Source organism: Merops nubicus, unplaced genomic scaffold, assembly GCF_000691845.1.
Source record: "Merops nubicus isolate BGI_N331 unplaced genomic scaffold, ASM69184v1 scaffold44831, whole genome shotgun sequence".
NCBI lineage: Eukaryota > Metazoa > Chordata > Aves > Coraciiformes > Meropidae > Merops > Merops nubicus.
The window spans coordinates 1-10656 of NW_008591116.1; the positions used below are offsets into that span (position 1 = coordinate 1).

General features: G+C 52.9%; 1 protein-coding gene across 1 annotated transcript; it reads left to right on the forward strand.

Annotated features, from left to right (window-relative positions):
• Positions 1 to 622: 622 nt before the first annotated feature.
• Positions 623 to 7867, forward strand: P4HB (prolyl 4-hydroxylase, beta polypeptide; the record flags this gene model as incomplete). The annotated part of the gene is made up of 9 exons (XM_008950149.1): positions 623 to 756; positions 966 to 1103; positions 3880 to 3984; positions 4262 to 4387; positions 4972 to 5172; positions 5756 to 5876; positions 6097 to 6278; positions 6689 to 6775; positions 7396 to 7867. Coding segments are annotated over 9 exons (1184 nt in total), but the record flags the coding sequence as incomplete, so codon positions are not given.
• Positions 7868 to 10656: the final 2789 nt, after the last annotated feature.

The following is a 10656-nucleotide window of genomic DNA, read 5'->3' on the forward strand; positions in this document are numbered from 1 at the left end:
CGGACAAGGTCCGCAGCGGTGGCGCCCCGGTAGCGGCCCTCTGCCGGGTGGGGCTGGCAAGGAACGAGCCCGCCTTCAGCCTTCCCTCTGGGGGCCGGGGAAGTGCCTCAGAGCTAAAGCAGAAGGAGCTGGGTTTGGGGGCAGTGCAGTGTGAACCCAGCTGGATCTGTTGCTCAGCTTGACTTTACATAAGCAGTGTAGCACCCGGAACTGAAAAATGCCTGAGCAGCTGGCCAAAGGGGCAGATGCCAGGTGCTAGAAAGAGGTGAGACTAACCTGGGTGGCACGGAGCTGGCTGTGGAGGGCAGCATCCAGAGCGCTGGTTTGGAAAGGGAAAGGCAACGTTAGCATCTTGGAGGAGGGCTGTAGTGCAGGGCAAAGTTTAAGGGCACGTGTGGGCTAGCAGTGAGAGGTACATAGGTTCCTGGGAGCCCCTTGTACCTTGCCTTGACAATTAGGGATTAGCTTAATTACGGCAGGAGTGAAAGGGAGGGAGTTGCGTAACCCTATCGCGGTTCCCCTGACCTCTTGCCCAGCTGCTGAGCAGTATCTGAGGGTGGGTTTTGTGCCCTGGCGTGCGGTTGGGTCAGAACTGAGCCCGTGCTCCTGTCCCCTGGCACAGCGGGCAGGGAGGCTGATGACATTGTCAACTGGCTGAAGAAGCGCACTGGCCCCGCTGCCACCACCCTGGCTGATGCTGCTGCAGCAGAGACACTGGTGGACTCCAGTGAAGTGGTTGTCATTGGCTTCTTCAAGGTAAGGTTTGTGCTTCCATTGGAGAAGCTCTTGCATACGTCTGGGGCCTTCCCTGTGCTCTGCCCCGTGGGCTCCTGACAGCTCTCCCTGGGTTGTGAAACGTTTGCTGTCCTGCCTTACTTGATCTTCCAGTTCTGACTGGTGAGCCCTGGGACGTTTGTGCCTCCCCTTGACGTGTGGTGTGTGAGACACCTTTCTTTATTCTCCAGGATTTGACATCCGAGCCTGCAAAGGAGTTCCTGTTGGCAGCAGAAGCTGTGGATGATATTCCTTTTGGGATTTCCTCTAGTGCTGATGTCTTCACCAAGTACCAGCTTAGCAAGGACGGCGTGGTCCTCTTCAAGAAGGTACCAGCTGGTGCAGAGCATCAGTGCTGTGCTGCAGCTTTCTGCCTCTTCTTACCTGTCCCCTAGTCAGTCAGAATCTGGTGAGAGCAGCACTGGACACAAACAGGCAGGAGATCCTGTGCTTGTTGGCCCACAAACCTGGAGGGAGAGGAGCAGGGTCTGCAGCCCCTTGGCAGGGTGGGGAGCTCCAGGTCCCTTTGCTGGCAGCAGAGGGCCCACAGCTGGCAGCCTTGTTGGTCTCCAGCCCAGTGTTGCCCTTGGGAAGCTGCAGGGCTTTGGGCCCAAGCTGTTGCTTCACTTGTTTCCCTGTTCCTCAGGCTTCTGGCTGCAGAGCAGTAGAGGTCAGCACAGCCTTTTAAAATATCTGTATCTGGAACTGGTGAGGGCTCCTGTGCCCTGCTTCAGAGGCCTGGAGCAGAGTGGGAGCCAGGTCCTGGTGGTCTGACATGATGCATGTCCATGGCTGACTGAGCAGAGTGGCTTTAACCATTCTCAGTATTGCCCCTGCTGCAGTCCTTTGATGCTGTCTCTGAGAGCAATTCTGTCTCACACTGTGGTGGGTTCTGTGGTTCCAGCAAAGTTCCTGAGGGGGTTTTGTGGTTCCAGCTGACAAGGCTGAGGCAGTTGGTTATGTGCAGAGAGATGCTGGCCATCCACAGAGCCAGAAATAGATTTACTGATGCTTTTGCTGTTAAAATCCATCAGTGGGATGAAATCCTAGATTTGAGGAAACACAGAGATCCCTGAGGTTGGTGGTGCTGCACACGTGGGTGTGGTGCAGCAGGACAGAAAGGTGCTTTGGACTCAGGCTTATTAAATCTGTAACTGCTCATTGCTCTGACCTGAGACAGGCTGAAGAGCTGAATGAGTTCTTCAGCTAAAATAGCCTGTTGTTCCACTGCACCTCTGGAACTGTTATTTCCATGGTGCCAGGAGCTTGTAGCCTTAAATTTTCAGTCATTAGTCCCTGGAGTTGGTATGACTGAGGGTGCAGGTGAATTACCTGGCTGACACGTTCAGAGCACTGGGGTTTTGCAGCTGGAGGAGTCAGGGTGGGCGCAGGGAGCAGTGCTGTGGTTTTGGGTGACCTACAGCCTGCCCCATGCTGCTCTGTGTGCTCTGTGCACCACTCCTGCTCAGATGCAGTAGCTGTTTGCAGGGGTTGTCACAGCTTCTCTTTTATCCCTTGCCAAACACTGAAGTACCAATGGAAATGCTTCTCCAGAACCAACCACCTCTCTGGGGCTGTGGGAACATCAGCCCTGGCTCCTGCAGGGCCCTGTCTGAGGCTGCTCTGAAGGAGCTGGGTGACACCAGGGCTACCAGCACCAGCTGGGTGCTTCCCTGGGCCTTCTGTTGTTGTCTGCACATTTCCTCATGTTCAGTGCTCTGCAGAATGGACTTGTCTCGATTTATCTGATGTGCTGTCTTCTAACCCTTAATTCCTCTGGGCTCTGGTACAGTTTTCTCTGCTTCTGAAGAACCAGGGCGGTGGCAGGACAAGTCATGAAACAGCAAAGGAATTTTCAAGCTATTTCCCATAATAGTAGCCAACTTGGGTACCTCTGGAATGAAAAGTAGCTCTGCACAGAGCAGCTTCTCTGTCGGGTGCTGGGGGTGGGAGGAGCCTTGGTGTGAAAGGCTGTTGAGGAGCCCATGGGTGCTGCAGAAGTGCTCAGCTCTGTGTGGAAGAGAGCAGCTGAGATGCCTTTCAGTTGGCAAAGGTTGCCTCCTCCTTCCTGTACAACTTCATGGTGGTGCCCTGAGAGTTTGCAAATGTCTGCTCCAAACCAAGGTGGAAGTGAGCACCACCAGTAACTAGGCACCAGGGCATAAGAACAGATGGTTTATTTTACCAACAGTTATGTTTTCAGTCTTTGACTCAGCTTTCTGCAGTTAGTTGGGTCTAAACAGAGGTTTTGTTTGGCTCATTCTCATCTTGCAGCCTGTGAGTTGTCCAGACTTGCAGAGACCCCCACATGACTGTTCTGAAGGTGCTGTGGTGATGTTTGATACCCCCTGAAGAATTTACAAAGTGAATTTCCAGTGCTGAGGGTTTGAACCATTCAGCCAAGGCCAGGTTCCTCCTACAGAGGGTTATCTCAGTCCACCCTCCTGCCTCTGCCAGAGCCCAGGCACTGCTCTGCCAGCAGCCTGTGTTGTCCTGCACATCCTCTTTAACCTTGTTGGTCTTCTGCAGCTGTTCCCTTTCCAGGCTGCAAGAGAATTCCCAGAATTCCAGTCAGAGGTACAGGTGAAGTCCTACTATAAAAAGGGCTCTGGCACCTCTAGCCCGGTGCACGTGCTGCCCAGGAGCTGCTGTCTGTAACAGCAGGGGCAGCAGTGGCCTCACAGAGTGCAGCAAATCACCACTTGCCTGCAGCACGTGGGCTGAGCTGTCACAGCTCTGCTCTGCCCTGACCTGTGGAGCAGAAAGCTGGCACTGCTCTGGGAGCTTCTGCTCTGCCTGTCTTGTGCAGAGCTGTAAGGCAGCTGCTGCATGTCCCTCTGTGACCTGTGGTGTTTATGGCTGTCCATAACAATGCTGAGGTCTGAGCTGACTGTCCTGGACTGAAGGCTTTGCTTGCCAGGGTGAGGAACACCTCCATCCACATCTTCTGTGAACGTGTGGTGGCCTGGCCCAGATGTGGAAGTCTGCTCTCAATAAGGGTAGCCAAGGTCCACTGGACCAGTGACTGCTGTGAAGGCATCTTATTTCTTGAGAGTTGTGTGGGGTATGGAAGTGTTTTAATGCAAGAATATCTATTTTTTGCAGTTTGATGAAGGTCGTAACAACTTTGAAGGGGATCTTGTGAAAGATAATTTACTGAGCTTCATCAAGGCTAATGCATTGCCTCTGGTCATAGAGTTCACTGAACAGGTAGGTGCCCAGGTACCTTGTGAGGCCTCTCCATAGCTACTTTGCAAATATCATGAAGATGAAACTGAAGCTTGTGGGGTCATGTTTGGTTTGGAGCTGGCACTAGTTTGAGGTTGTGGAGGAGTGTGAAGAACTCGAGGGAGGCATAAGCTTGCTGCTCAAAGCAGCCCTGGGGTATTGGAGGCTTCTGTGGTCCAGTCAGAATGGCAGAACCAAGCTGCTCTTTACGCTGATTTTACCTCTCTTCCAAAGATAAAGTTTATTTTCTACTTCTCAGACTGCTCCTAAAATCTTTGGAGGTGAGATCAAGACTCATATTCTGCTGTTCCTACCAAAAAGTGTGTCTGACTATCAGGAGAAGCTGGACAACTTCAAGAGTGCAGCTGGAAACTTCAAAGGGAAGGTGAGATGAGTTTCTTGGATTACGAGTGAGGTGAGCACCTCCTGCAGAGGAGTGTAGCACTGTCTGTGTGACTGAATGGCTGTGGAGCATTTAAACAAGAGCTGCTGTGGCTCCAGTGGCTGTGCCCTGGCAGGGTGCCCTCTTCAAAGGTGAGGGAGGAGTGGCCCATTCAGCCGCTGCCCCCTGAGTGTGTGTGGAAGGTACTGATGGCCAAGAGCTGCTTGTCCTCACCATGAGCTCTCTACCTGTGCCCCTTAGCACAGGGGCTGGCAGAGCTGCCAAAGGCACAGCAGGTAACTCCTGACTTCCTGTGGGTGCGGATCTGACACTGCCTTAACTGGCACCAGTGCTGGGTCCATGGGTCTGCTGTGGCTCCAGCTGCTGTGCCAGCTGCTGTGGCTCCAGTGGCTCCAGCTGCTGTGCCAGCTGTTGTGGCTCCAGTGGCTGTGCCCTGGCAGGGTGCCCTCTTCAAAGGTGAGGGAGGAGTGGCCCATTCAGCCGCTGCCCCCTGAGTGTGTGTGGAAGGTACTGATGGCCAAGAGCTGCTTGTCCTCACCATGCTGCCTTTGGCTTTTTCCCCAAAGATCCTGTTCATCTTCATAGACAGTGACCACAGTGACAACCAGAGGATTTTGGAGTTTTTTGGCCTAAAGAAAGAGGAATGTCCAGCTGTGCGTCTTATCACACTGGAGGAAGAAATGACCAAATACAAACCTGAATCAGATGACCTCACAGCAGACAAGATCAAAGAGTTCTGTAACAAGTTCTTGGAGGGCAAGATCAAGGTAATGAAGATAAATGCTGCTGCTGGGGGTAACCTCCTGGCTGAGCAAGCATAAAAAACGCTCCCTGCGAGGAGTTGGGTCAGCTGGAGAAAATCCTTCCAGCTAGTGTACAGAAGGTGTAGCAGGCTTTGTGCTGAGGAATGAAAGGCAAAGCACTGGGGCATGAAGGCTAAGGAAGCAAGCTGTGTGCTGGCCCCAGAGTAGAGTCAGAACCCAATCCTGCTGCAGCTGGTGGTAACTGCTGCCTTGGGTGGTGCACCATGGAGAGCTTTTGGCTGGGATCTGCTGGGGGAGCCATGTGTGGCTCAGCTCAACCTGCCCTGCAGGAATGGCACTGTCAGCAGTGGGGGTTCCTTCCTGCAGAGCCCGGGTGCAGCTCTCTGCACAAGGACACCTGGCACTGCTGTTTGGGGTGGGAAGGAGGCCTAAGCAGAGGAAGTGACGGGCTGACCCGATTGCTCACAGTCCATGACTGAGGCACTGGGGGCTGGGGGTGTTGCACTTGGCTTTTCTGGGCTGTGTGACTTCATGTACATTCCAAGCAGTTGTGTAACAAACAGTCTCTCTGAACTTCTCATTCCAGCCCCACCTGATGAGTCAGGATCTTCCTGAAGACTGGGACAAGCAGCCTGTCAAAGTTCTAGTTGGCAAGAACTTTGAAGAAGTTGCTTTTGATGAGAATAAAAATGTCTTTGTAGAGTTTTGTAAGTATCTTTCAACAGCTGATTCCAAATAACTGTCTAGAATGGATTGCCAAAACACTGCATGACTGGGATTAGGGAGAAAGCTTTTTACAGGATCTGAGCCACAAGGGAGTGCCTTGGTTGACAAAGATGTGTGAACTGTCTGCTCTGGAGGCAGTGGTAACTCTTGTTGCCACTTGTGTTAGGCTGTTGGTGCTAGTGATGTTTTTGTCATTAACAGATGCCCCCTGGTGTGGTCACTGTAAGCAGCTGGCTCCTATCTGGGACAAGCTGGGAGAGACCTACAGGGACCACGAGAACATTGTCATTGCCAAGATGGACTCGACAGCCAATGAAGTGGAGGCAGTGAAAATCCACAGCTTCCCCACACTCAAGTTCTTCCCTGCAGGCCCTGGCAGAAATGTAAGAAGGCAGATGACCTTGAACAGATCATTGCTTAACAAGGGAGCTCTAGAAATGCTGGAGTTCTGTGCTGGACATCGTAGGGATGAACACGTGGCGTCTACAGGACATCAAGGCCCTTTGTGGGTGGCTGGGCTGTAGAGAAGAGCTTGGCAGGGGTGGGAAGTGGGGCTGGGGAAAGAGGGAGTGTGGCAGAGGACAGTGTGCTCATCTGCAGGCTATTCTTTCCTCGCAGTGATCTCTGAAGTCTAGTGGCTGAGCTGTTTTCCTTCGTCTCGTATGGGTGAAGGTGAATTTTTAAATTCCCTTTTGCTTGGCATGAACTCTTGCTCAGAAAGAGAATTCTCCACCCCAGGGGCGTGGTTCTGTAGGTGCCCATAACCATTATCTTGGTGTTTTTTCCCGTGTAGGTAATTGACTATAATGGGGAGAGGACACTAGAAGGCTTCAAAAAATTCCTGGAGAGTGGAGGTCAGGATGGGGCAGCAGCTGATGATGTGAGTAACATTAATACAGTGCTTTGGCCATCCAGAACATGGGACGTGGGTCAGGGCTGGTGCTGGGCTTGGCTCTGCAGTCCTAGAGGAGATCTGGGTTGTCACATGGCAGGAAAGGCTGTTGGTGAACAAGTGTCCACACCATAACATGGACCTTTTCATTTGCAGCCTGGCTTCTGGCCCATGATGGACCCCTCTGTGTGTGAAATAGATGTTCTTGAGATGATTGAACACAAATGCATGGGGACTATTGATGTTTCAACCTCTCATTTTGCACAAGCTGTCTCTGGTTGTACAAACTGCTGGAGCACTTAGAGGCCTTGTTCTTTATTGAGAACTGCTCAGCACCTGGAACTTGGGCATGTTGTGGTCGTTACCTGTGCAGCATATCGAGCTGGGAGCTCCTTGCCTGCTGGGGTAGAGGGTGTTACAGGTGCCAGTACCAGCTTCCAGGATCTTCTAACCATTAATGCCCCAGTCCCAGAGCTCTGGTACAAGTCTCTGGGTGTATGTTCATGTGGCAGGAGAAACCAGCAAATGGATGAGGGATGCTGGTCTGTACTTGTCTTGGGTCTGCCTCATGTGCCAGAAACCAGTAGCTCTCTCTGTAACCTATACAGGATCTGGAAGATGTGGAGACAGATGAAGAAACAGACCTTGAGGAAGGTGGTGATGATGATGAGCAGAAAATGCGCAAGGATGAATTATGAAGAGAAGACTGATCCACAGCACCCCAAAAAAAAATCAGACACTAAATTGGCTGCTGTTAGCAGCCCCGTGAGGCAGAAACCCATTGAGATTTAAAGCAGAAGGTGAATGACTGGAAATCCAGAGATTGGCCTCTAAAGTAACACTTTACCCTCATTTGGCTGTACACTTTCTTTTCTTTCTTTTTTGCTTTTGAGAAGGGATCTGTCACTAGGTAGCCAGCTGGGCTCATTTTTTTTGTGATGTACTTTTTTGTACACAGCTTTTGTTTGATGTATTCTGTTCCTCTGGGTAGATGCAGACTGTGAAGCAGTAGCACAAGTTCAATGGCCCAGCGTTCTGGAGCCTTGCCACTAACATCTTCCAAGAAAGCTTTTTTCTGTTCAAACTAAAGCCTGCAGCTGATTTCTGCACCCAGCAGGGTCCTTCATGGCCTCCACTGTTCATCCCTGGAATCAGCCTTCAGTGTGTGTAGGGGAAGGGGCGTCAGGCTGAGGGCTTCTTCCCCCTGAAAGGGGTATAGGAGGCTGCTTCTCTTGTGCTGGGCAGATGTTTTCTTTCCCTTCTGCTGTACGACACTTGGAGATGAGTTCCAGACACCTGGCAGGGTGGAACACTGTGCACTGGCTGTGGCAGGCTCTGGGGGGGTGGTCCAAGCAAGGCCTGGCTGTGTGGCCATCCTTTCGATCAAAGGCGAGACTCTTCTGCCATCCCTTTCCCTGTGTTACTTCGAGGGGGTTGACCAGGCAGGTGGGTGGTGTGGGAGGGCCTGATAAAACAGATCAAACAGGACATTTGCAATTACTGGGTTTTGGGGAGGAACTTGAACAGGAGAGTGCCTCAAAGGCCTGAGCTGCGTCAGGCTGGTTCTTGGCATTCCGCTACAATAACATTGGAACTGAATTTGTTGGCCAAATAAAGTTGAGATTTTAATACTACCTAGTCTTTGTTTTATCAGAATATGGGATGATGGTATTTGAACGTGACCTGAAAGAGGATCAGAATTCTTGGGATGATTCTCAAGGGACTCTGCCAAAACAGTGTGTTCATCTGCTGTCTCAGACTTCACTAAATACTACATTTGAGAGGAGCTCCACTTTCTGAATGCTTTTGGAGGCAGGCAGCTTCTGGTACCTTAACCTGAAGAGATTTGCACTGGCTAATCTGTAAAGAAGAAAGTCAAGATGCCCAGTCATGTCCAGATTAGAGCAGCTTGGGCAGGCAGACGGCAGCTCTGAGCAGACCCTGGGCCAGGCTCCTGGAACGAGTGGCTCCACTTGCCAGCTGGCTGGAGGTGAGTGGGAACCTTGCTGCTCCCAGCAGTTCCCGGAGGAATCTGCCTGCAGGGAAGCCTGGGGCTGTGCAAGGCAGGGGCACGTGACCCACTGAGCTATGCTGCTATTTCCAAACCAGCCACTTGCTGCTGGAAATATTTTTGTAAGAAAATAGGCTCTAAATGTCCCAGGAGGGCATGGTGGAGGTAGAGGGCAGCCTGGGGGACTCCTGGTGCCTGCCACTGAGTGTGGGTGCACGGGGTGGTGGGAGAGGAGCGTCCGTGGCCCCGGCTGCCTCCTGGGGCTCCCCGGGCTGGAGTGCTGGGGCTGGGCCCTTGGCTGCTGAATGGGGTCAGAAATGGTGTTTGCAGACCCAGCAGCACTCTGCTGGTGGTGGCTGTCACCCGTGGTGACCTGGAGAGGGTTCTCTGAAGGTTCTTGTCTCCAGGACTGTGACCACTTGTCCAGAGGCAGGCAGAGATGTTCTCAGTGCAGCCAGGCTGCCATGCCTGTGCCCTGCAGAGCGGGCAGGGCTAGAGGCTGGGGCTGGTCAGTGGCAGCTGCCCCGTGATTTGGGGTGGGGAGAAAGAGTTACTGCTAGTGGGACCTTCCACGGGAAGGTGCTGGCTAGGACTTTGCTACAAAAGGTCTGTGTTTCTGGAGCTCTGCAGTGGTTCTGCTCTGTTTATGGTCTGTGACCTGCCCTGCTCAGCTCAGGGGAGGGGGCCTTCTTGAACACCAGAAGAGGACTCCATCAGAGTCATCTTGTGTACACAGCTAATTATTGTTCCAAGAAAACAGGCTGACAGTGTTCCATCTGCACGGCGGCCAGCTCAGCCTCCCATCACTCCGTGTTCTGCCCGAGGTGACCCAGCAGGATGCTCAGCAGAGATCGATGCTGGCCAGGGGACAAACCAGGGCAGGTGGTTCTCACGTGGGGCTGGCTGAGCCATCGGCCTCATTGCTGGCCCCTGGGGCTCAGGACCTGGGTCTGCTGCAGAAGGGTCAGAAGCAACTCTGGCTTGTGCTGTGGGACAGGGTGCTGCCTGACGTGCTGTCCCCTCAGTCCCCGTCCCCACGACACAGCACGAGACACTCGTGTCTCTGAAATGACTGAACTTGGGTGGGAAGGAGCATGGAGGAGCAGGTAGTTGTTAACTGAACCTCTGATGGGCCTGAGAGAGTCCTCTGTGGCACATGTTCCATTTCTGGCCTTTCTCCAGCTGTGGCTGCCAGTAATGAGTGCAGGAGCTGTCTGCTGGTGGTGCTGTTCTTTAGCTGTTCTGAGGCTGCTCTGTGGAAGCCTGCCCTGGTTCCAGGTTTGAAGTGGGATGCTGAACACCATGGGCTGGCATTGTAGGCGCCTGTGCCAGGAGCAGCAGCCTCCCTGTCCTCCCAAGGGCACCAGTGACACCCCACACACTGGTAGTGCTCTCCATGCCCAGCTGAATGGTGTCTCACAGGTCTGCTGGGCAGCACAGCTCACTCTGCTCCTTGCTGGTCATCTCCCACAGCTACAGCAGAGCAACAGCTCTGAGTGTGCTTGGCACCAGAGCTCTGGTATGTCTGCGTTGCACTGGCTGGTGGGCACAGGAGCAGCTGGTTCCCCTCACTTGGCAGTTGTGGGTGCGTCTTTTTCCTGGCACGTGTGTGAGAGGACACGCTGCTGGGAAGTTCTGTTTTCAGGCCCTTGGGCTCCTCTGAAGGGCTGACCCTACAACAGCAAGAGTAGATATTGACCCCTTGATGGGGACATCAACAGGTGGGTGGTAAGATGAGACACCAACTTCTGCCCAAAAGTGGGAGGCTGCGGACATGGGTGGCTCGATTACGAAGTGTCATGGCAAATAGCATGAGCTGCATGTCCTCAAAATAGCCTCCGGGAGCCTATATAACACC